Source organism: Nyctereutes procyonoides, unplaced genomic scaffold, assembly GCF_905146905.1.
Source record: "Nyctereutes procyonoides isolate TBG_1078 unplaced genomic scaffold, NYPRO_anot_genome, whole genome shotgun sequence".
NCBI classification, from domain to species: domain Eukaryota; kingdom Metazoa; phylum Chordata; class Mammalia; order Carnivora; family Canidae; genus Nyctereutes; species Nyctereutes procyonoides.
The window spans coordinates 33,833,658-33,860,334 of NW_026575126.1; the positions used below are offsets into that span (position 1 = coordinate 33,833,658).

At 43.5% G+C, this 26,677-nt stretch overlaps 1 protein-coding gene across 1 annotated transcript in view; it reads right to left on the reverse strand.

Moving 5' to 3' along the window:
• Window positions 1–15,714: 15,714 nt before the first annotated feature.
• The window catches only part of VAV3 (vav guanine nucleotide exchange factor 3), a 352,818-nt gene continuing 341,855 nt past the window's right edge, over window positions 15,715–26,677 (reverse strand). The window contains exons 26-27 of the mRNA XM_055339940.1: window positions 18,413–18,564; window positions 15,715–17,780 (exon numbers count right to left, since the gene is read on the reverse strand). Coding sequence (XP_055195915.1) covers window positions 17,739–17,780; window positions 18,413–18,564 — 194 coding nt within the window. The 3' untranslated portion in view covers window positions 15,715–17,738. The remainder of the gene's footprint in view (window positions 17,781–18,412; window positions 18,565–26,677) is intronic.

A 26,677-nucleotide genomic window follows, 5' to 3' on the forward strand; every position in this document is an offset into this window, starting at 1 on the left:
GTCCCAAATCCTAGAAATGCAAATTCACTTTCCTTTTTATTAAGAGACCTTGGTAGAAATTGCAAGAAATAATTGCTTTTTTTTTTTTTAAGATTTTATTTATTTATTCATGAAAGACACACAGAGAGGCAGAGACACAGGCCGAGGGAGAAGAAGGCTCCCTGTGGTGACCCCAGGACCCGGGATCACGACCTGAGCCAAAGGCAGACACTCAACCACTGAGCCACCTGGGTGCCCCAAAACAATTGCTCTTTCCCAGGATTTTCCTTTATAATCATTCATCAGACAAAGCTGTGAGATGCAAGGAGATAATGAGAGCCTTGGATATAAATATCTTAGCAGAGGCGTGAAGCAGGAGAAAAATCAAATGGACAAAAGATGTGAAAACCTGACGTAGGGGGACAGTAACCAAGTAGTTTCATCAAGGACAGAGAAATTACTCCAGAGCTTTAATGGCAGAGCTGTGGTCTACCATTTCCAGTGACAGCACTCCCGCCTCCTGCCGCAGGAAATCCCAGCCTGCGATAGTCAGCAGATGGGTAGGAACATGAGGCCTGGTTGCTGCAAGACCCACCGTCACAGGGAAACCCTTGTTAGTTTTCAGCACAAGCCAATCCAAAGACTTTTTGTGGTTATTGAATGCCATTTACCTGATTAAAATGGCTTGGTTGTGCTCATTAGAATCACTTGGTATTTGCAATGCAGTAACATTCAATTAAAACTCCAGTGGTGAATAAAGAAAAGGCAATAGTCAATTAAATTCTTTTACGAATACCAAAGGTCACTGTGAAGACATCATGGATAAGTTTTGTGCTCAACTAAATTTTCTAATAATAATAAAATTACTATGTTTTCTTCTGGGCCATTCAAATGTAGGAGTCCCAAAATAGGCCAGTCGGTTTTGATGCACAGCACACAGCAGCTAAATTAAAAATCTATGCCCTCGTGGCTCTTCAAAAAAGACAAAATCCAAAAGAGACTTCAAAACAAAACCACCAAGTAGTTTTTACTTGAATGAATACTTACGATCTTCTAACCTTGATGGGCAACCCATAAGGAGCTTGCCGGCCTCCCACCGGTACTACCGAATGTAGAGTGCCCTTTCAGGCAATATCCATGGCAGGAAATTACCCCCAGTAACATGTAACAGCATGATGGTTACATCTGGAATAGGAAGATTGGTTTTTCCCATATAAATATAGTTGCAATAGCCTGCATGGACATTATCTGTTTGCCCGTAGATCTGCTCCTTATCCTGCCATATGCCGTAGGAGGCTGATCTTTATGGTCTGCACCAACCAGAGTCCCTTGACCTCTGGCTTATGCTTGAGTTTGGCCAGTGGGAGGCCTTGGCAAGGCTGGGTGGGTGGGAGACATTGAAGCAAAGATATTTATTCCCCAGCCTCACCGTTGGGCTGAGGGTGAGGCGGTGACCAGTCTCAGCCTCCTCTAGATCTCCAGGTTTTCAAAACCACTTGTTCCTCTGGCTCCTTTGGGTCTAGGCCCTGGTTCTCCACTGCTGCTAGGCCAGGGATGCTTCCCTAAGCTTCACTGGTTTCCTTCTGACCCTGCCCTGGGAGCTGTAAATTCTCTCTCCATTAAAGTCTCCATGGCTCATATGACATGTGTTTCTTGCTGGGACTATGGCAAATGCAGGTCTTGTGGATTCTCTCAAACAGCATGAGATGTAATTCCAAAAAATACACAGAAAAAGCACTCAATTCTCCATAACCCTCACTCCAAATAGAAATGAGCACTTGACCAGCCAATAATTTATTTGAGTTTTTGGAAATGTTTTCACTGTCTTTCAGAGATGGCTCCTTTTTATAAAATGTCATTTGGTTTATGATTTGGTGTCCTTTCCAGTTATACCCCAAAGGAACTGATAAGTAGCACTTGATACATAAGTTTACTCTCCTCTGAGGCCAAGGATATTGGTATTTTGTGGGGGAAGTACCTACTATTCAGGAAAAAAATAATACGTCATTCAAGAACAAATAAGTCACTCTAACAATACACATCACACATTTTATAAGGAACAGTTAGTACCACTAGCAAGAATATTTACTTTAGTTTTTTACTTTTCATAATAACTGTATTGGGTGGATTAAGAGAGCTCTCTGGCACTTCTCTCTATTGTCTGATAAAACATTAGATGTCTATCCTCCCAAGGCCTAGCAACTTAACATGAAAAGTCCAAAATTATATGGAGTTTCTCTAACAGAGAGTATATGCAGTCCTCATTCTTCTCCTTGTAACCAGTCTCAAGAAAGCAAGCAAAATGCTTTCAGATCCTCCTCATATGAGAACAGCTATGCCTACTATGAGAACACAGGGATATTCAGGGCATCGGATGTTGGACAGAGTGAACGTTTTTCATGGAGAATTTTGAACAGTCAGTGAGCGTCAGCCATGGAAATAGAGTGCTATGAGATAAGGGATTTATCATAGGAACTAGATCTCATACAATAACAGAAGTAAAGGTCTGGCAAAGCTAACTGAAGGATAAGAAATCAATTACTAATTAACCCCCTTGATGCACTGGTGGGAGTGGATAGGCAAGAGTTCGTAGGAATATCTGAGAAGCCAAGCCCATCCTGCTAGCCATTGAACCACCAGAAGGAAGCTTATAGAGATGTCTATGAGAATCTGTTGTCTCTGTGTAACTGCCACCTGTGTGGATCCACAGTCCAGCATCCAGTATAGGTCTGGCACTACTGTTGGGCAGTAGGGCCAGCCAACAGGAGGAAGAGCCACAATCTGATTGAAAGAGAGTCAGGAAAGCTGGAGCTTGCCAGGCTCCCTGTCCATGACCAATTATCTGACCTTGAAACCTTGTGTGTGTAATGGCCACTACTTCCTTTCCATCTTCCAGATTTCATCTAAGTTTTTTGGTTGGCTCCCACCTGGAGCTGCAAGGAAGGGCATTCTGGGAAATGTATTTTCCAGATTAATCAAGTCAGCACATGATAATCCAGCAGCTCGTTCTTTGTCAACTTGGCATCAATACACTCCCCTTGAAGTAGACTTAATTTCTAAATAAAGATGATAATGAAATCATGCTTCTATCTAGCATGGTACATACTGAAAGAAGACACACAAAGTCTCCTATGTCCCTTTATTTCCCTCTTGGCAACATTCATTCTTCTTCTAACCCAGTCACACTCCTACTTTGATAGCATGTAACTCAAATACAGAGATGTAAGGTTAATCTTTATGAACAAATTTTATGTTAGATAGTAGGAGAAGAGACAAAAATTGGCAAAATATCTTCATTCTTCTTTTTCCTTCTGGCTGCCTTCTGCTTTCCTTCCTTCTTTCCTTCCTTATCTATCTATCCATCCATCCAAATGCATTTATATTAAAGAAAGGAGGAAAGATTTATCCTATCACATTCCTCCTTTCTGCAACTGGTCATGTGATTATAACTGTTCTTCTAACTTTCTTCTTTCACTATTTATTTCATATTCTTTTTTCCTCAGCTGATCATAGTTTCTTATTGGGTGGAGGTCTCCAAATTTCATGTGCAAAGGGTTTCAACATTAATGGCCTTTACTGGCCCGATTTGTTATACCTTTCCATTAATTTTTATCACAAGTTATGAGAATACTATTAGGCACCCCCAGAGGAGCTCTGATCCTAGATATACACTTTCCTGACACGGTGTGTAATAGTGACTTAATTTCCCCTTGGTAGGTTCAGCTACCCCAGTAGAGTAACCTCCATTTTGGCCTGTTGGTTCTGTGTCTTGAAGAGCTCAAGGTGACAAGGCAGCAGTCTCCCCTTCCAACTTAACGGAGCTGTTGAATCCCCTAGGAGAAGTATTACTGCCTTGGGAACTAAAGATCCTAAAACAGTATAGCCTAAAACTACAGGGATGACAAGCAAAATTTTACTAAGGGGCACTAAGGAAATAGCTGTGAAAGGACCCACTCACATATCTATCATTTGATTCTCAGACCTGAAGATCTTGGCTACAGGAAAAATAACAACCCATCTTGGTCCCTGGTCCAGGGTATACACTATATCCTGGAGTACTGCGTACATATATCACCCCAGTGTTGCCAGCCAGCTGGAACCATGACTGAATCTTTAGTTTTGTCAGGTTAGCCACTTCAGTGGTAGGGGAAATATAGTAATACTAGTAAATTCTGGGAACACAAAACCATTGTTGCACTTAATTTGCTACCAAATTAATTTCCTTGTCAGCAGCAATAGACTATAGAATAATGAGCAATCCATAGATATAAATCGATAGATGATGATTTTGGCAGAAGCACTCTGGGCAAAGAAGGTTAATCCATGTCCAGAGTTAAGTGTTTATTCCAGGGAGAACAAAGCACTGCCCTTCCATGATGGAGGTGGTCCAAAGTAATCAGATGGCTGGCTGGTTCCCCTGGGGACTGGTGCCATATTCAACACTTAGGCTGGTCCCTGCGGCTGGTAGGTTGAGCACTCAGCACAGACTATGGTCAGATCGGCCTTGAAGAGTGGAATTCCATGTGGCTGAGCCCTTGGATAATAATACCAACAACCAATAAAAAACCAACTAAATACCAAAGTTTAAGCAGATAGTTAGACCCATTATGACTGTTATTGGATAAGAGATTTATTACAGGATAAGATCTTACACAATTGTGGCAAATATTAGGGAAGTTACATCCAGAAAGGAGAGTTGGAGGAACCAACATGGCATCACTATCTAGCCCTCCTGAGGCACTTGTGCAAGGCGAACAAGTCCAGGCTTGAAGAGAATCTAAGACACCCTACTGGGGCTACCAAAGGGAAGAGTTTGGATAGGCCTGTAGGAAGCTGTAGCCACTGTGTGGTTCCACCTCTATGGATCAGCGGCCAGACATTGGTTTTGAACCCAGGAGTCAGGTCTGTAGCCAGAAAGAAGAGCTAGTGGAAGAATGGAGAAAAGAAATAATGAACAGAAGCTCCTGGGCACTTCTGAAACTATTCTTCTCTACAGATGTGACTGCAGGAGCTTCCAGGAGTAGAAACTGTTGCTTTACTTCGGCTTTTCAAATTGTGCACAAGTTCTTGTTTTGTGAACACTGCTCTGGAGACATAAGGGCAACGGGATTCTGGGAAATGTAGTTCCATACTCCCCAAGCTGGCAGGGCACAATCCTGCCCAGCCCCAGAGAGGGCGAGCTCACCAGTCGTTCATTCATTCATCCATTCATTCACACAAACAATATTTCTGTGGAAGAAATGACAGAGGAAGAGCAATTCAGATTAGGTGGTCAGAGAATACTTTCCCGAGAAATGACATCTCAGCTGAGACCTGAAAAATGAGATGTGCAAGGATATGTTTTAGAGGAAAGAAAGACGAAGACACCTCCAAAAGTCTTGAAAGCAGCAGAGAGTGCTTGGTACCACCTCTTCCTCCACCTGCACTTCCATCTGGAATCTGCTCCAAACAATTTCATTTTACTCCTTCACTAAAATTCATCTCAGGATTAGCACCAGACCCCCAACTGCCAAGTCCAGCAATTTATCTGCAGTCCTCATGTTACTCAATCTCTCACCATCACTGGGGCAGCTGATCTCCTCTTCCTTCTTGAAGTATTGTCTTCACCTGGCTTCCAGAACATTGCTGTCCATCTCTACCTACTAGAACATGCTATGATCCATGACACAAGGGCTTTGGCTTCTTCACTGCTCTATCTCCAGTGGCAAGAACAACGTAGGTACAGCATAGGCACTAGTACTTGGTGAATGGATTCAAGTTTGGAACGAAACAGCCAGTGAGGTAGGAAAGGAAAGAAGAAAGAATGGTATTCTAGAAGGTATGTAAAACAATTACCTCAAGAAGAAAGTTGTGGTCAGTAATTTAAATGCTGCTAAGAGTTGACTTTTGGATTTGGCATCGTGGAATTTTTTGGAGGAGGTTTTGGTGGAGTCTTGAGGTCAAAAGTGAGATTGAAGTAGATTCAAGAAAGACTAGAATACGAATTAATGTTAGTAACTTTAGCCAGCTGTTCCTCCACAGGAGGAACATCCTCTAGAGATCATAACATGGGCAGTAGCCAGAGGGGAATATGGGGGAAATAGAACTTTTCCTTTATTTTTAAAAGAAGGTTATTTGAATCCTGATGGGAAAGGTCTGGTAAAGAAATAAAGTCTGAATTTGCATCATGGGAAGGGGATGATCACTGAAATGATCCTTGAGGACAGGAGAAGGAATGTGGTTCCATGCATCGGTGAATTGGTGGCTTTGGACAGGAGTATGGGCAGCTCATGTAACAACAAGAAGGAAGAATGTTGGTGCAGATGTACCTAGATTGGTAGGTGTGGTGGGGAAAGTTTGTAGATGGTCTTCTGTGATTTATCTCCTTGCTGGAGTGTCCTCCACCCAAACTGCAAACCCTGGAGTGCCCCAGCCCCAGTCATCGGCTCGCTTCTCCTACACTCATTTGCTAAAATGATCTCATTTGGTCCCATAATTTCAAATATGCTGCTCATGTGCAAATCCTGCCCCAACCTCTCCTCTAACTACAGAATCATACCCAACTGCCTACATTTGTGCCTAGGTGGCTAACAGGTGTCTTAAGCTTAGTACACACCCAGACCCAGGTGATTTATTGCTCTTTTCCCAAATCAGCTGCTCACCCTTTACCATGCAAGTATAACACCACACACATGCTTAAACTCTATTTCAGCCCAAAATGTTGACATCAGCCTTAATGATTCTCTTTTTCTCATCATTCCACATTCAAGCCATAGGCAAGGCTTCCAGAAAGAATAGAATCAGTGGTTTAGGAATATATCTGAAACCCCAATACTTCTCACACATCCTGTGATATCATTCCAGTATAAGCCACCATCGTTGCTTTTATGGTCTCTCTGCTTCTACTCTTGTATCCTTTTGGTAAAACTTCTACCAATAAGCCAGAATGATCCTTTGGGGGAAAAAAAATCTGATCATATTACTTCCCTGCTCAAAACTTTCTACTGGTTTTCCAAAAAATAAAATCTAAAATCTTTACCATTACCCACAAGGCCCTAGGTGATTTGGTCCAAGGTTAGTGAACTTATCACCTTCCAACTTTCCCTTGTACACTCTCCTCTAGAGATGCAGATCCACATGCTGTTCTTTGAAGTTCCATGCCAAGCCCACCCCACCCCATGACTCTGCCCTGGCCCTTCCCTCTGCCTACAGTGCATTACCCTGATATTTAGATGGCTCCTTCCCTCATTTCTTCAGGTCTCTGTTCAAATATTCCCCAGAGATGCCTTCCATGGCTGCCATGTCTTGAGTAGTACTTTCCTCTTACTATCCCCTTCCTCTGCTTTGATTTTCTTCATTGTATTTATCACTTCCTGGTATTATGTCATGTGTATTTGTTTACTGTCTGCCTGCCTGTTCCTGCCTGTAGGTTCTAGCAGAGCAGAGTTGTCTGTTTTGTTCACCACATGTCTCCAGCATCCATGCACACAGATCTGCACTCAACACATGCCCTGAACAAAAGGGAGCTAGTGAAGAGTTTTCAAAAAGGAAATGATGGGGCACCTGGGTAGCTCTGCGGGTAATTGAGCATCACACTCTTGATTTCAGTTTGCGTCGTGATCTTGGGATCATGGGATCAAGCCCCATGTCAGGCTCCACACTCGGCACAAAGTCGGCTTGCCCCTCTCCCTCTGCCTCCACATCCCCACCCTCCGCTGCTCTCACTCTCTCTCTAAAATAAACAAATTCTTAAAAGAAAAAGGAGAGGAAATGATATAATCAAAAGATTGGGTGGGGGCAAGCAGGGATGACAGATGGGGGCTCTTAAAATTGTCTTGGTGACACGAAGTTAGCATGGAATGAGGTGGAGGGAATGAAAATAAGAGGAAACGGACTCAAGTCTCCACCCTTTAAAGCTGTCCATCCCAATTTTGTTTGGCCTCAGCTCTCTGTCCCATTTACAGATCTGATTCCCTGGCCAATAGTCATTGACTGTCTTGATGCAGAGTGAATAGAACGGGAAGATCAGAAGGAGACACAACGATGATCGAATTTGATGCCTTCCTCATCTAGAGAAGGAAACTGAGCCTCAGAAAGATTAAAGGTTCCACTCAGACTTTCTTGGCTTATTAGTGGAAGGAGGCAAGAACTAAAACCTGCTTTGCCGTACCCTCACTCCTGGGCTCTTTCCACCCCCATCCCCACCCCATTAGTTGCATTACAGAATTATCTTGGGAAAAAAATGTATGTAACTTTAACATCTTAAGAACTTTGAAAGTGCTAATTGTTTTAAAAATAACTTATGCGATTACAAGTCCAAGGTGGACATTTTGCACAATTTTAATTTTATTTTGGGCCTGTGCTGAGAGGTCTCTGGAGAGCACACCAGATTGTCGTTCAGGTCTTTCTGCTCAGCGGCTTTGAATGGACGGTGCAGCAGCCAAAGCATTGCTCCAGGGGTGTTCATTTAGGGTTTATGCCTCCGCTCCTTCCTTTGTGCCTCTCTTACAGTGTCATCTCTGAGGCAGAACCTTAAAAACATGGGGTTGTGTAATAAATCGTGTCGTACCAGTAGACCAGGTGGACTGAGTAAAGGTGAGGAAAACAATTTCTTTTACACTAATGTAGATTCATGTCATCACATATCATTAATGTAAATTCTCTCCTTCAAACCACCCAGGCAACAATATCTCATCATTAAGTGTAATAAACACCAAGGGCATTTCCCACCTCTCTGCAAGACTGCGCCACACTTTTCCTCCCTTCTTCATATCATGCAGGTTTAATTTGCACAAAATTCAGGAGCGTTTCATTAACTCATTTAAATAGGTTGCTTGTTCCTAATGAGCTCATCGCACAAAAGTGCTTAGGAGCCTTCCTCTCCTGGAGAGAAGATGTGTGATCCCGACACAGAGGGTGAGAAAAAAGAAGGGGGGGGGGAGGTAATTCACTTGGGGCTGAACACTGAGAAGCTGAAAAATATATGGGTAAGAGTGGTATTGTTTCTATCGGCAACTACTTCAATTTCTACCAAAACCTGTCCTTCCTTTACCCCCACTAGGCTGAGCAGCACAGCGCCTGGTGCAGCCTGTGAAGCAGTGGGCGCCCACCTCTCTCTGGCACAGTTCCCTCCTGCTCCCTACTAACCTCTGCTGAAGCTTTTATATTTTTTAGGAATCTCTCTAATATTCTGAGAATCTAAGAAAGAGATCCTGGGTTGAACTGCGCCTACCGCCCCCCGGAGTCACGTGCTGTGGTCCTAACCCCACTGCCACAAAATGTGACCTTACTTGTCGCAGATGTGATTAACTAAGATGAAGTCACCTTGGACAAGAGTGGGGCCCTAGCCCAATATGACTGCTATCTCTACAAAAAGGGGAAATTCGGACACACACAGGTGAAGATTAGCATTATCTGGCACAAACGAAGGAACTACCAGAAGCTCGGAGAGAAGAATCCCAGAACAGAGTCCTTCCTACTGCCTTCTGGATGGGTCTGGCCCTGCTGGTCCCTTGATCTTCAACTCGCGGCCTCCAGAACTTAGGACAGTAGATTGCTGTGGTCTGAGCCAGGGAGTTTCCGGTACTTCATCACAGCAGCGCTAGCAAGCTAGCATAGGAGCCACTTGGAGGAAATATGGCAAACAGGGTGGACTTCACAGGCTCGGCTCTACCTCAGTCCACAGCCTTGAGTGTTCGCTTTCTGAGATGGAAATGGGATCGTGTCATTCCCCTGCTCCAAGGCCTCCAGTGGCTTCCACCGCCCTCTCACTACCCTGCAGGACTTGCCCCATCTCCTCCTCTGACCTCATCTCCTGTCCCTCCTTCCTCACAACTCTCTCCAACCACCCTTGCACCTTGCTGCTGTTCTCCGGCCACCAAGCACCCAGATACCCACATATTTTTTCCCTCTCATTTATTTTTTTTCTTTTTTTTCCTTTTTTTTCCCCTCTCATTTAAATTTGGTTTTTACTCAAAAATCATTACCTCGACCACCCTCATAGACTAACACTCTCTTCACTTATTGTGCTTTCCACCCCTCAGTAACACTTATCATACTTCATTCTATGTATCTGTTTATTGCTAGTCACCACCTGCGCGCAGGTTGGCTCCTCAAGTGTAAGAATTGTGTCAGGTTCATTGCTGTCTCCTCAAAGACTAGAATGGTGAAGTCCGTCTGGGGAGCTCAATACATACCTGTTGAATGAATGAACAAATGATTTGCCAGATTCCTGGGGATTTTAGAATTCTAAAATTTCAACAGCTTCTTCCAAGGCATACCTAGCTGCTGCTTCCAGTTTTCCGTTTCTGTGAGATTGAGCCCATTTCTTATGCATCTGAACCCCCCCCCCCCCATCTCCTTTCCCTCTCAACACTTTGAGTCTCAGGAAGGGCATTTCCTAAACAAGAAAAGATAAGGACGATGAACTCTGAACTCGTCTAAGGAGACTTCACTCTGTTATGCACCCCTGTATTCACTGTGGAACCTGAAATACAGTGAATATTGATTTTAAGAAATTATCATGAAATTGTTTTTTTTATAAAGAACACAATTTGGGGCAGCCCTGGTGGCTCAGCAGTTTAGCGCCGTCTTCAGCCCAGGGCGGGATCCTGGAGACCAGGGATCAAGTCCCATGTCGGGCTCCCTGCATGGAGCCTGCTTCTCCCTCTGCCTGTGTCTCTGCCTCTCTCTCTCTCTCTCTCTGTGTCTCTCATGAATAAGTAAATAAAATCGTTAAATAGAGAAAGAAAAAAACAAAAAAACTCCACAATTTTAGTCAATGTTCTCTACACTAACCCGGGCCCTTTAGACAAACTGTATACTTGGCTTAAATAATCTCCCAATTTACCCAACTCTGGTAAGCAGCGACTAGGATGGCCCCAATGATCCCTTCATCCTGGTATTTATGCCTTGTGCAATCCCCTCCCCTTGAGTGTAAACTGGATTTAGTAACTCACTTTTTAAAAAGATTATTTATTTATTTATTTATTTATTTATTTATTTATTTATTTATTTATTTATAATAAACATAGAGAGATAGAGGCAGACACAGGCAGAGGGAGAGGCAGGCTCCATGCCAGGAGCCCGACACAGGACTCTATCCTGGGACCCCAGGATCATGCCCTGGGCCAAACGCAGGCACCAAACCGCTGAGCCACCCAGGAATCCCCTAGTAACTCAGTTCTAAAGAACAGAGTAGAACATAAGTGATGGGCTGTCATTTCTGAGATTAAGTTGTAGAGAGATGAGTTTCACCTCAAGTGCTCTTGGTCTCCCACTTTTGGCTGGCTCATTCTGGGAGAAGCCAGCTGCCTGTTGTGAGGCAGCCATGTGGAGAGGCCCCCATGAGCCAGCTTAGAAGCAGATTCTCTCCCAGTAGAACCATGAGATGACTGCAACTGGCACCTTGATAGAAGCCTCACGGGAGATCCTGAGCCAGAAATACCCGACGAATCTATGCTGCTTCCTGACCCACAGAAAACATAGGAAAATAAAGGTCTGTTGTCCTTGGCTGCTACTTGTTGGAATAGTTACGTAGCAGTAGGTAACTAATACCCCATGTACCATGTTCAATTTGGGCTCCTGACACATCATTCTTAGAGCATAACTAATGTGAGAAATTAACTCAAGATGCTTCTTCCAAAGGCCAATATACATACAAAAGAAGTTTGGTTTTTCATGTCTGAGTTAGCTTTTAAAATCTGTAACATTTATTTTTATATGTTACATTAAAAATTTAATTAAGAATGGTGGCCTAGATGCAAATTTACTGTCTTATTTATACATATTATTTCATTTACCCTCATAAAAAACCCTTTGAAATACGACGCTATTGTCACCCCATTCTTAATGATAGAGAAACAAGTAGCATAAGCTTCTTGCCCAACATCAGGAGGCTACGACGTGGCAGAGCCAGATGGTCTGGTTCTAAGGCCTCAGGAGTCCCTATTGCTTCTTAGACAAAAAGGTTAAATACAACAGTAAAGCAGGGCGAGGTGTTAATAAGCAGCCTCATGTCGAAGCCTCGCTCAGCCGGGCTAGAGCTCTCATGATTAAGACGGGATAGTCCCAGTGTTTGACGAAGTCTTAGAAGGGTTAAATGAGAAAAATTAGATCATATATGCTAAACGCCTAGGATACAGCCTACACATAGGAGTGCAAATAGAGTATCCAAATGGGAAAAGAAGACAGATCTTAAATTATCCCTGAAAACAAATCAAAACAACAACAAAAACCCTTTCCTTTCTGAGGAGAGACCATTCAAATCACTGGAAAACTCAAAAACATTCTCTGATCACTCTTGGGTCATTATCAGAGTGACACGTTTCAGGGGCGCCTGGCTGGCTCAGCCAGTGGAGCACGCCAATCTTGATCTTGGGGTTGGGGGTTCGAACCTCACAGTGGGTGTATAAATTGTTTAAAAATAAAATCTTAAAAAAAAATTTGACACATTTCAATCACGACCGTACACGCGGACAGCAGGAGGTGCAAGGGTTGTGACCCCGCCACATTCCCACCTGACCTGGCATCTCAGCAGCTGCCCAGAGCGCAGAGCGGCTCCCTGGACGATTCCAGAAGACAGGCCCTAGCAATTGTAGAAATTGAAAACTTGGAGGCTCCCACGCAATGCTCTATCACAGATGAGAGTAAAGGGAGTTTAAATAAATGCCTTGGGCCCAGGACACTCGGGGTGGAGCCTTGGCGTGAGGCTCCGTCTGTGGCTTCCATCCGTCTGGCCCTGCCCACCTCGGTCCCCTCGTGTCCGCCACGCACAGAGCACAGGCCTGCGCACCTGCTCTCCAGCTGCTGCCCCCAACCTGCCGGGCTCGGGTCCGTGAGGACCTGGCGGGCTGCACACGGAGGGAGGGTGCTGCTGGCATGGAGGCTGGCGGGGGAGGCCCCATGGACCGCGGCCACTGCAGGCCTGTCACCGCGGCCACTGCGACCGACTGCTGCTCTGGCCCAGGTGCTGGGGCCACTCCGGAGGGGGAGGTGGCGTCGTGTCACCGGCCTGGCAGGGCCCGTCGCGGCCACCACGAGCGGCTGTGGTTTCTGAGGCTCGGGAGTCGGCATCCACACGGACGGAGCCCACCCATTCCCCGGGGAGGCCCTGGCACCCGGGTAAGGCCCACCCACGGAGCTGCCCCGGGCCACGTCCCGCCACCAAACGGTAATGCAATTCCTCGACAATACAACCGGATTTTTTTGACTTGCATGGTTAGTGTTGGTATATTTTATAACCTGAACATTTTGATGAAGTCTTTGAATTTCTTTATTCTGAACCATGAAACAAAACAAAACAAAACAAAACAACAGAGTTTCACACAACTATAAAGCTAAAATGGAACAGAATTCAACCGGTTAACCTCTTCATTTTCCGAGGCGGAGAGCTTGTGCGCCTTGCCCAGGCTGTGCCAGCAGATGACGGGGTGGCACATCAGTCATTCTGGAGTTCACCTTCCTCCAGCTCAGGGCTCATCACGGACCTGGGCTCTGTGAAAGCACAGGGCACGAGGAGGCTTCCGTGGATGTTCTGCTTCTGCACTGAGGCCTCTCAACGTCTGTGTTATTAGCTGCATCGTGCCTAGAAACTCTGGAACTTTCGGACAGAACCAGAGTCTAGAAGACTAAAATTTCTGTATGTCTTCTATCACTATTTCCCCACGCCTGCCTAATTGATGGCATCGAAGTAGGGACAGGATCCCTTTTTTTACCTTCTCTCTGGGACTTGTCCATTACTTACAAACGGTGCCTTCCAAAGTCTGCCAGATGCGAGTACAGAATGTTCCTAATCAGAGTCCACCCAATCCCAGAAGACTAGTTTCAGTGAAAAATGAAGTGACTAATGGACTGAATCTAAATGATTATGAGCTGGGTGAAAATTCCATTTTCCTAGTGAAAATAACGTGGAGCTGTTAAACTCGAGATTGTTTGTGAGTTTGCACATTACTATTCCTGAACGCACACCTATAATGTGAATGCTCAAAATTAAACCATGTCTAAGAAACAAATCATTAGCTCTAGTATTCAAAATAAGAGCTTCAAGTTTATAGTCTGATTCTGGAGTATTTTATAGCTCACAAAGGAAAGGAGATCAACACTTCTTGAGCACCCACCATGTGCCAGGCTCCTTGCTGGGTGTCTTTTTCATGTTATGGTTTATCCTTCATACAGCCCCTCAGACACTTACAATTATCCCTTTATTATAGAAAATTTATTTCACAAAAGTCAATGGCAGAGCTGGGATTTGAACCCAGATCTGATGGCTGCTAAAACTCACTCTTCCTGTGCCATCAAATGGCTGAATTTCCTTCCTAGAGAGACTAATTTAAGATCTGCGGAGTTCCACTCCTTAATGTAATACGAGCCTGAATTATGTCAAAGGAATTCAAAGATTAAAATGGCAACTACCCAAATTCACCAGCAAATCCATCTAACAACAACAGTGATGATGATGATGATGGTGATGATGATGACAAAAATGGTTCACGATAAGTCAGGCACACTGTCACTGTGTAGGGACAATCTCAGTTGAGTCTCACAACCATCCTATGAACCAGGGGCCTTTGTAATACTGATTGGCTGAGGCCTTGTGTAGCTTGGATGGGATGCGGACCCAGGTGTGCAGTCTGATGTCTGAGGCCAAGGTCTTACCACTCCTCTATACTGCTGTCCGACCCAGAGACTAATTATCCACATAGTTTACTTCAATTACCAGATGGAAAACAAACTATATAGGAATGTTATAAAGCATATGTTCCCATGTTAACTAATAACAAAGCAGGAATCCTCAGTGGTGGTGAGGATAGTGATGATTTGATAGGAGGTCTAAAAGTCACATAAATGTTAAATGTCAAAGAGAAGGAATAAAACAGAGACACCAAAGTCTTAGGCTCTTTGAGAAAAGGGAGTAGGACTGAATAACCCACTGCACCATCTCAGGGGGATTTTGTACTTCTGAACGCAGTCGTGCCGGTGACGTCACACAGAAACCACTACTGTGTACTCCTGTGGAATAAGGCTTTCCCGGCCCTTAGAGGCACCAGGCTCCCAACCCTCTCACGAGCCAGGCTCCCCCCACCACTGTGGACAATCTTCAGGCCTGCTCTGCCAAAGGAAACTTGCCTCCTGGTCTTTCTGGTTTAGCGGTCATTTTCTGTCCAAGTTTTAATCAAGACAAAAAAAAGTTCAATCTCTGATACAGTCTCTCTAGGATGTTTGAGGTTTTCCTCTGTGAGGCAAGAAGAGGCAAATATTCTCAAATTGTGTTCATCTTCAATTGTTTGAACCACTATTTTGCATCAACCAGCTCCTTCTTGGCTATGTAGAAATACATCTAATCTCTCTTTTGCCGCAGAAAGTGTGGCACTACAAGGTGGTGGTGGCTATTCGTAGGCTCTGAAGCCAGACTGCCCATGTCAGAACCCCAGTCCTGGCACTTCCCCGCTGTGTGACCTGGGCTGAGCTGCAACCCAGATCACTGCATTACGGAGATAATACAGGGCTCTACCTTCTAGAGTGGTTTTAACTTAGTCCACAGGAAGCTTTTAGAACAGGGTGAGACGCACAGTAAACATGTCAGTGGATATTATCAGCAACCACTGAGCATATCTTATAGGTCACCATCCATAACTGAAGCAGCAATCCTGAGCTAAATCTAACTAAATCAGGGATTCTAGTCCCATGTTTATTATGAGGTTGGTATATGTTGAATTATGGAAGTGTTCATGGAAAGACTCCTCAACTCTCAAGAAATCAATTTAATGCAAGTAGTAACTATTTTATTGTATTGACATATTTACAAAATATTACAAAGTGAAATACACTAAATCACCGTATTACACAACGGCTGCATACAGGCAAGACAAAGCATATGGAAAAAACATTTACTTCTGTCTTTGGTATTAGAAATCTACACAAATCCGCATTTAAAATTTCCAATACAAAGTATTAAACATAGACAAAGATGTAATCGGTAAGGTCATGAAAAGGGGCTCTAATGTCCTCTGCTGGGGAACCCTCAGGTCCATGAAATGCAACAAGAAGACCAAACACCATTTGTAAGGGAGGGGCTCTATTGGCTAAAATAACAATAAAAGAAACAATACAAGCTACAGTATTGTACACAGGAGTGTTCCGATTTGTGGGACGTGACTTCCTCCGTAACGACACTTGGCTGGCGGTAACAGACACAACATTCCCGAGACACAGACTGCAGATAAGACTTCATAGGAAAGAATCCACTCCAAGAGTACACCCCGAGGGTACAACTTCACTGTACAGAACATTTTATAAAATTCATTTTTGTGATCATTTACACATATACAAAAACTTAACTGGTTTTAGCAAACAGTAATTTTTCTAAAACACAATCACAGTTTACATAATTCTGAGGTAAAGGTCCTGAATCTATCTTTTGAGAAGTCCTAGCTCACGAGGGTCCCCAGAGAGGCAGGTGTCTACTGACCATCCAACTGTGGCCTGACAGTGGGTTGGGGAGATGGCAGGCACACCGCCTCACTTCAGAGATGATCTCAAATTTCAGAATCGAATGTTCCTAGTTTGGCTCTATTAAGTTAATGCTCCTAATGTTTTTGTTTTGTCATCTTCAAACATAAAACGCTCTCTGAATCGTGTCAGAACAAGACTTCTGCTCTGGAGAAAATATTTCATCAGGAAAGGGCCAAGTTAGTGTCTTAACTTGACTGTCTTGACTGAGGACTCTGTATATCCCAGGAAAAACATACTTAAAAAACTTCTCATATGAGAAGTGAAAGCTTGGTCAAATAAATGCACCCCACAACCTATCTTCCTACCAGTTAGCAAGCACCCCAAAAGCACCTACAGATGGCAAGGTCCTAGTGAGAAGCTGGGAGGCCGCAGAGAATGTGACCAGAAAAGGTCAGGGATCCTCCTGTCCCAGAAATGCATAAAGGACCCAGCCGTGCTTCCCTTACAAGATCCTCAGCTGAGTTATCTGTGCTACTGTAAATAGTCCAGGAAAATGTGAGATTCGGCAAATATGTACCGGGGCTTTTTGGGGGGTGGGGGTGGGGGCGGGAAGGCCTCTATGTTTAGAGATGTCGCTTCTATAAGATGACTATCCATCGTAGCCCTTGATCTGCTTCTGTGAAAATGTCAGGTACCCAGGTTCCCTGAACGACCCAGGACACACCCAGCGCAGATTCCTTCACGAAGTACCCATGTCCACAAGGCCTCTACAAAATCAGGAAGGCTGTGAAAATTTAATATGAAGACACTCGCTTTTATGTACTTTTTTTTTATAAAGAAGTTTGCAAATATAATCAGAACATCAAATGAATAATTAAAACCCCTCTGGGATAGATCCCTAATGAAGCAAACCTGAGCATTTGTCTCTTCTAGTTTATCGTGAGTAGCATCTACGGGCAGGCGCGTCTGCCAGCCAGTGAGTCACCCTGTGAGGCCACTGAGGACAAGCAGTGCTGGACCCTTCCCGGAAGCCGCCCACATGGCCAAACTCGAATTTTTCCTCATGCTGGGAAGAGCAAAATTAAATTTCTGCTTCTTTGTACCATCGAACATTCTGGCGAATGGCACATGAGAAGAAAGGAAATCCGGGTTCAGCATTTAGCAAGGCAGGCTCCACGGGGTGCGGCCTCGGCAGGACTGTCAGGTCGAGGCGCTTTCGGGGCACCGGGCCACCTGCAGGCAAGCCGCCCGCTGCCCACGAGCCTGCAGACACCCCACCGAGGCCGGGGGCGCGGGGGGCGCAGGTGCCTCGAGGGTTGGGGCGCCGGTCACTCGTCCTCCTCCACGTACGTGGACGGAAACCAGCCCACCTGGAAGAGAAGAGCAGCCAGCCTAGCAACACACCTGGCCCCGCATCCCAAAGGGCCCCGCGCCCCGAGCGCCTGGTTCTCTAGCACAGGGCACGGCTGCGGCCGCGGGGCGAGGCGCGAGGGCGACCCCGGCACCTGCCACGGCCACGGGACCCAGCGGAGCCTCCCCCCTCCTCTAACCTCGCGCACAGCCGCTGCCCAGGAAGCTACCGGGGCGCTACCCCGAGCGCCCGCCTCTGCCACGGACCGGACACGGGGGGCGGCCAATCCCCCCACCTGTGGTCGCTGCGCCCACAGACGCCCCAGGACACGGGGGCAAGGCCCGATCCCCCCACCTGCGGTCGCTGCGCCCACAGACGCCTTGCAGTCGCCGCAGGTGCGCTGAGGCCTCGGGACTACACAGAATGGGAAGGGCCCGCCGTCCTCCGCGGGGCGGGAAGCCCTCTAACCGGCCCAGGTGAACTTCGTTTATGCCCCGATCCCATTCGTTCAACCTCCTTTTCTCAAGTGCCTGTTTTCAGCGAGGACGGCCGCTCCAGGGCCGGCTCCGCGGGGCACAGGCTGGTCCCCAGGCCCACGGGGGGTGCCAGCGACTGCCCAGCCCCCCCGCCCCTCGGGTGCCAATGACTCACCCTGCCATTGACCTCTCCCCTCCACCAGCCGTTCGCACTCATCTTCGTGTAAATCTTCACCACGTCTCCCTTGAGCAAGGACAATTCTCGCATGTCTCTGGCACAGAAGTCATACCGAGCGATGGCGATGCCCAGCACTTTCGGACTTAGCACTGTGAAGGAAGGATGGGGGGTCAGAACTGCTTCTCCTTTAGCAACCATCAGCGCCTAATCTGATGAATGTTCTAGATGCTATCAAAACGCACAGCCATGATTTCACTACAGACTAGTGATAATGGCAGAGGAGCTTGAAAGCAGCACAACTGCTGTTTCAATTCAATCGGGTGTGGTCAGGTTCACTGCATAACATTTAAAGAACCATTGTTCGGTTTCATTCTTCACAAGCACCTCCAAACAGGGACTAGTTTTCGTTAAAAAAAAAAAAAAAAGGAAAAAAGAAAAAAAATTAGTATCTAAGCATCTAAGTTACTATCCAAGGAGACAGAAGCTAAAATACCTAGCATTAATTTCCTATTGATGTCTCCTCAATACTCCAATTCTAACAAGAACCTCTAAGGTAAGAGCTTTACATTTTGTACCTCATAATTTCTTCAACTAAGACTCAAAACAAACAAATGCTTTCCTCTGAAATTCTGCTGTGGAATCCATGTCACTACTTCTAGTTAAATGGCTCTTCCTCCCCCCAAAAAGGCTTTTTGTTGTTGTTGTTTTTTTTTTTTTTTTTTTTTTTTTTTTTAGTTAAAACTATTTGGGGACCAACTCAGTTGTTGTTTTACATAGACTTTCACTATGTGAAGCAGCTTAAATCAAGTTTCACTGGAAGGACACAAACACCATCAATTTGTTCTCTTTCTTTCAAATAAATACTGCAGGTATAGAAAACTCTGCTGAAGGAATGTACTCAAGAACAAGACGTCAGGGTGTTCGTTTTCTATATTCAAATTTGTTTAATGGCAAGAGAAGAGCTAACTTATTTCCCGTCCTAACTCGCCTGCCCCGAAAGAAAAAGTCTCTTCAAGCTGTACATTTGTTCTTCTCTAGTGTTTTGTAACACATTTCATCCTAACTTCTCCACCTGTTGCTCCTTGGGGTTATAAAGTGTTTTCAATTATATGTGCAGTGATTCTGAGAATCACTCACCTGGGAATGGTGGGACTTTATAAACCTTAAATGGTAGCGGAACGTTAAGTTTAAGAAAAAGCATCAGACGGGAACTGCCATACATCTGTACTTGTGACAGTTCCCAGTGCCCAGGCGCCGTGGCTACGGCCGGCGTGACCCTGGAGGGACCTGCCCACTTGGAGACACGGATCTCCAGCCTATTACTCAGGGCTCTGCAATGACAGAAATTTTTTTAGTCTCCAGGAGTCTATCGTAAGATAAGTGGATAGCAATGCTGTAGATTTCACAAGTGTAAAGGGAGTAAAAATAGGTCATTTTCTTTTACTACTCGGACACAAACCACTTAAATAGTTTTCTTACTGAGAACCAACCCATTACTGGGGCGCTACTCTTAGCGTTGGTGCACATAAACACACTCCCGTGATGGAGAAACCAATCATCCACGTAACTGTGCGACCTTGCACAGGTCTCTTAACCCTTGAGGCCACACTTTTCTCACCTATAAAATGAAAGGTCTCTGCAGCTGACGCCTAAGGTCCTTCTAGTACTAAAGGTTATGATTTCACTGAGACTTACAGGTTAATTTTTAAAAATCTGTAAGAAAACAAACTTGACCTAGCCATAAAGTACTCCCCTACATGTCACATAAACAGCCGTTAAATTCTCAGGCTAATGACAGAAATCAAGAGCCAAATGCCTGTACATAAACTGATGGGCACAGTCATTCTGTCGAACAACGCGAACTTTACTCTCCGGAGACAGAGTTGGGGTTTGGGTTCTGTTTATTATCTCAATGGTACTATATGAACATTGACTTTCCTTAACTAAAATTTCTGATCCTCAGGAAAACTAATGGTCCTAATAAGTGGTTCATCCCCTACTTTTATCCTTTCAGCCCTCAACCTTTCCCCAACAGATAAAATAAAAAATGTCTGACAGAAACACAGAACATGGGCACACACACAAAACCAGAGGAGTGAAATGACATGACAAACAATGGCTTTATGACAGAGAAGAGGAAACTACATAGTGGAAATGTGACTCTAGGGACTATTTGTGAGAAGACGCATCTATACGAGAAGCCATACATAAAAGTCAAAATATTTTATTTGCAAACAGAAGCAAGTTGAAAAGACATATAAAAGCAGTAAAGCAGTACCTGACCAGAAAGGAGTGGAAGAAGGGGGAACAAAGCTGTAGTCTGGAGGAGTTACAAAAGAAAACCCACAGAACAAAGAAGGGGCTTAGAGAAAGAAAGAAAAAGAGAGAAGCAAAAGAGCATTTAGGTAATGGCAAAAAATTATCTCAACACAGCTATTTTGTTGTCTATAATCACAAGAAAATGGTCACATCAAAGTTGGAATATCAAGCTTGGCTTTCACCCACTTTTCTCCTATCACCATTTCTAAATATAGGACAAGCCAGATTTTTACATTTTTATTGATGTAAGGTCTGAAATTTAGAGCCGTCTATCCCTCTCCAGGTGAACACAGCATACCCACTCCACGGTGCCATCTCTGAACCCCTTCCATCTGAGAATGGCCTTCTTTTCATGTGACGCACAATTCCCACTTTGTTACACCAGTGGAAAGGGGGAGCCTGTAAATTCTTAATGGAAAATATGCTTCACATCAAAACTGATATTAAGAAGTAAGAGTCTAGAGAGTAAACAAAAGCCCATAGGAAAGTCACTCACACATTTGTTAGGCACTACCCCCAACCAAGCATGCACATGCAAGCTTATTTCCACAAAGAAAATGTAAATTATTCCAAGTCTTAGCATATCTGGAAAAGTAAGTACATCCTCCAATTTTGAGAATGTATGGGAAAGTTCTATGCAAAAACTTGACCCTAAGAAATGTTTTACTTTTAAATAATAAAAGTGAACGGTTCTCAAGTGGTTCTGAAGTGTTAAATGCCATGCTCCATGTTTTATATTCAATATTTAATCATCACAACAATTCAAAGACGAGGCCACTAATACCATTTCCCCTTGGTATCTTAGAACAGTCTAGATTTAAACATAAGGTAGCAGGATTTCTGGGTCTAGGCTCTTAACTGCTGCATTGCTGTCTACCACTCTGCTTCGGGTGCCTTCCTAGGCAATTATCAAACTCTACCTGTAAATACCATGGTGCCACTGTAAAGGAAAAGAAAGTCATGGTTATAAAATTTCTCCTGATCTTTATTCTTCCCTTCATCCCTATAATAGGTTATTTGCCCCAAAGGCATACATTTCTCAGTCTTTCGCAGCTATTTAAGTTCTTGCCACTGGCATAGAAGCAAGGGTATTGTGAGGTAGCTGGCACAGGCATTTGCTTTTCTTTTTGGTTCTTTATTCTATCCTGCTGTGTAGAATGAGAAAGCTACTATTGGGTCTCCTGCTTAAGGATGATAGCTCACAAGCTTGAGGGAAGCTGGCTTACCGCAGACTTAATGGAAGAGATGACCTGACCTGCCCCACAACCAAGGACTGACTGCTTCTGGGTTTTTAGATGAAGAGAAATAAAGGTCTATCCTGTTTAAGCCAATGGTTTTTGGATTTCTGTTACTTGGACCTGGACCTAATCTAAACTGCAATGAAAAATTCCTGTACAAGGATGATGTGAAAGTGGGCTAAACAAGCTAGAAGGAGTCCATGTAATCTTGCAATATATTCTATCTCTTTCAGGCCACTGATTGATTTGAGAACCACAGAATTCTCCTGAAGGTAATACTCTTGTCAGGAAGGGATTCTGGGATACCCATGAACAGCAGTAACTCATGAAGGGGATACTCAAGCACCATGCAAGTAGATTTGGACAGTAGACTGGCCATGTGAATTGGGAGGTGATTCAGATGCTCTTGGAAGCATGGGCTATGCTATGAATCCTTCATAAATGCATTGATGCATTCGTGATGCTTTCCTCAGGAATGGCCTTACATATTTACTTTTAATCTACCCTGAAGCATATCCTTGTTGATGATCAAGTTTCTTTTCAAATCCATTGCATCTTCCAGATTACATTTTTTTAACTTTGAAATTCAGTGGTACATGCCATTACAACTAATTTTACAATCTGCTCAATTCATTTATTGCCATTCAACATAACTGGTTTGTTTAAATTTCCTTGAGACCATGTTATACCCACTATTAGAGACAGGAGGGGATGCCATCTCTAATTTAATGAGGAAAAATGGCTCATACCTAACCGTATTACTGGCAGAACGTCTGGTGACAAGATTCCTACCCCATGTTCATGAGAACCTAAATTAGAATCCCCCAGTCTACACATTACTTCTGTCAAGTACTAGAATTTTCTCCTTAAACTGCTTTTTAAGTGTCCATCCTTGGTTATCTCTCTGGTACTATTTTATCCATAAAGCAATAAAAGAAGACGGTATTTCTTCAAAATTTCTAATGAAGGTAATTTAAACCAGCAGTCTGAAATAAAACGAGATAAGTTAGCTCTAGAAGGAAGAAATAAGAAATCAATGAAGACACAATTAAATGCAATTGAAATAATCTCAACTGGTAGATATTAGATCAGATAGCCTGTCTCTAATTTTAAAATATCTAACATTCCTGAAGTAATATGGATAATGCCTCACTATGCATAGTGAACCTGAATCTGTTCCAGATGCACAATGTCGGTGTGCTACTCTCTCTTATCTAACGCTAAAAGCTTTAGAAGCACTGGCATTCCTGTCAAGTAGCTACAATTAGAATCTTCTTCAATCTTATCTAAAATATTATCATCTTAGCTGAATGGTAGCTATTCCCCCATGGTTAGGCCTTGGCTCCTCTGCTGGCTTCCCTCGAGACTAATTTTTTTTTTCCCCACAATGAATGAAAGATTCTAGGATATGTCCTGGGTCCTCACCTGGATTTCAGTCCGTGGTTGCAGATGTTTTATAGGACACTGCCATGAAGGACAACCATTATCCCTGAGGCAAGCTGCCTGAAACCATCATCTTCCTCCCTGTAATCTAGCTCAACTTTCCACATTTTTGTCTTCTCAAGGACTTTTGTGTCCTTGGCAAACTAACCTTGCAAAAAATCAGTATGCTTTTTGGTTCTTCCTATTCATTCTCTTCATCCTCTGAAATATGAAGTTACTCCTTCCCTGAATTCTCAGTTCCACATCCCCACCCGGGTACTTATGCCATTTCTAAACTAAGACAACTGCCTCCTAATTGGTATTCTTGCTTTGAACTTTCTATTCTATTCTAAATACTGCCTCCCAGCTACTCACAATAAACAGAGATTTCGTCATTCCTTCTCCCAGGTTATGAAATCCAAACTCTTGCCCTGAGTTCCGTGGCAATTCATCGTCTGGCTATTTCCTGCCTTTCTAACCAAATCTTCCATCATTTTGTCACATCGATTCTTTTCAGCCAGATCAGCTGGTGGGAATACCTGCCAAGGCCCTCAGCTTCGGTTCCAACTCAAAACTTTTGCTCCCTCTGGAATGTTGCTCCTCCACCTTGCCCCTTTGCTAACCTTAACCTTCTTGTCTCCAAAGCTCCCTGACCACCAAGCTAGACAACACTTGTCCCCCCCTTTCCTTGTTCTTTCTAGCCACCTGTAGGCACTTAGATCAGGGCACCCACTGGCTCTGCTGTTTAATTACTGCATGTGCTCTTGTGTTGTAGCTCCAATTTATTGTTGATTCTGGAGAGCAGGGGCTAACCCTTAGACTGCTGCTGCACCCCCACAGGATCAGGCCCAGTGCTAAGCTACTGAAGCTACCGAATGGACAAGTATCTCAGCAGGGTATTTAATTTTGCAAGCTCCCTATGTCTCCTCCTCCTATGCATTTAGCTCATCTTCTGCACACTTAAGACTTCCGACAAAAGCCAGCGCAACACAAAGAATGTGAAGTATGTTCAAGGTTTTATTTCCCAGGATCCCGGAGAACCATAATCTATCAATGATATTCCTAAAATAACTGTAATTTTTTCCAAAATGCCGAACAGCTATTAGGTACCATGTGTCTCCCGGCATTAAGCATACTGTATGCCTGAAGAATCTTCTTAGGGGTAAAAGGTTAATCAGTTTCTCCTGCTACCCGGTGCATTGCTCTCAGCCAAATATTTTAAGGATTGGTAGGGACGCTTTCTAGTTTTCTACGCATTGCTGCATGACTTATTGTTGCTGTTCTTCCTTTATATTAATTTTTACTGCCTTTGGGTCCTTCATTCTCATAAGCTGGCAAAATAGCATCTGAATGCCTGGCATTTATGGAGAAAAGAGTATAAAACAACATGTTTCCCTTGGAAAGTATGGATTTAAATCTAGATATAAATGATGTCAGAATAAGGGATTTAATAAAGAAAATTTTGCATAGTGGCTTAACCTGCAAAACATATTTACATCCTTACTGAGAACATATCCACCTACTTCTAGAGGCAGGTGCAAATACATGTTTTCTTCATCAAACTCCTACTATACCAAGATGCTGCTAATGTAAGAATTATTGGTAGGTGCCTGTCCTGGAATGGAATTAGAAATAGCCTAGTAACAGTGGCATTCAAATGAGAATGTCTGAGGTGAATGATTATCTCCCATCCCTTTCACTTCCTGGGCTAAAATTCACTTTGTCCCCTAATATTGTAGACTGTCTGTTAGTATATTCCATCATTTTGGGAAGCTTCTTGATAGAAAGAACTCTTTTATTCATATCTGTGTCCTCTGAGAATGGTAAGTCTATGTTAAGGCCCTTACTGCTGAAGTAATTATTTGCAAACTGCATGCTTTCATTAAGGGCCTAACTTTCCTCCTTCCTCAAACACTTTGAGCTCCTTACTAGCACAGATGGAGGAGAACCTTACTCAGAGAGACCAACACGTTCACTTAGGTGGTTTCTGCCTATGTTCACATGATACTTGGCACTCAACTGGGCTACCACTGTTGGGATATTAGGAAGTGAATGGTTCGTAGTTTAGTGACTTAATACTTCTCAGTAGGAACTATTAAGAAGTATTATTTATCAACTTTTCCAAGTTAAACAAACAAAACCTAAAGTATAGACATTCTCTAACTGAAACAGAAGTTACCTGTTAATAAATTCGGAGCAGAAGCTATCAGTGTAGCCATAATTGACTGGCAAATCACTAGTGAACAGTATTCAATTCTGAGACTTAACTGAGAAAACTGCCACAGAACACAGAAGTATATCAATTAAGAACAACACAGTGTTTACAGTAGAATAAAAAAGTGCTTGTGAATTGGTATTTAATGCCTACACTTTTGCTGTCAAGGTTAACTAACTATCACTTTAAAGTTTTAGCTCTGCCTTGATTAGGCTATTCGATTTTTGTGAGCAAGTAAAAATCTACTCAATTTTCAATAATATTTGAAACTTATACACGGTAGAGAGCAAGCTCAATCAATACTCTTCCTTAAGGTACTGGTTATCAAATCACAAGGTATTTTTGAGCTGCCATTACATGTATAACTGAACATGACCCCAAGCACTTGCTAATTTTTCTCTGAGACAGACATTACCTGACACTCTGCTTTAAGTTATAACAACCACGTGTGCTCACACTCACTTATGTACCATAAGGTTGTTATTAAAGATATCAGGCAATTGAACCAATGGTACTACATTAATACAGTGTTCCCTGTGAGTTCGCTGCTCAGCAGTGGCCTCGAAGAGGAGAATGATGTTCCTATGTGGGACACTTTGATGAGCAATCCAGTAGATTCTTTTTACCAAGACTTTCTACAGATGGCCTAGCAGCAGAGAACATGCTGAGAATTTAATGAATGTTTAATTTAAATTTGTAATCCTTAACCTCATTTTATTTTAGAACTTAGCCATGTCTTAGGCATAATGTCAGAAATTTCCTCCTCCATTTCCCACAAATGTTTAGTGTTTAGTGTATATTTTATATATTGTCACCAAAAAAGCTAAATAATTTAGATTGGTTTCATTTTATTGAATGCTGACATCTGGTAAATGGACCAATCTCCTTTAACCTGAAATTCAAAGTTGTAACAAGGAAAATTTATATCTAGAATTACTGGAAAAAACAAACAGCTACTTTGTATTCAACACTGCACAGTATAAGCATATAAAGCCATTGACAAGAAAAAAAATGAGTGTAAGGCTTTTCCTATTGTTATGGAAAATTAGATCATTTGACATTTCTAGG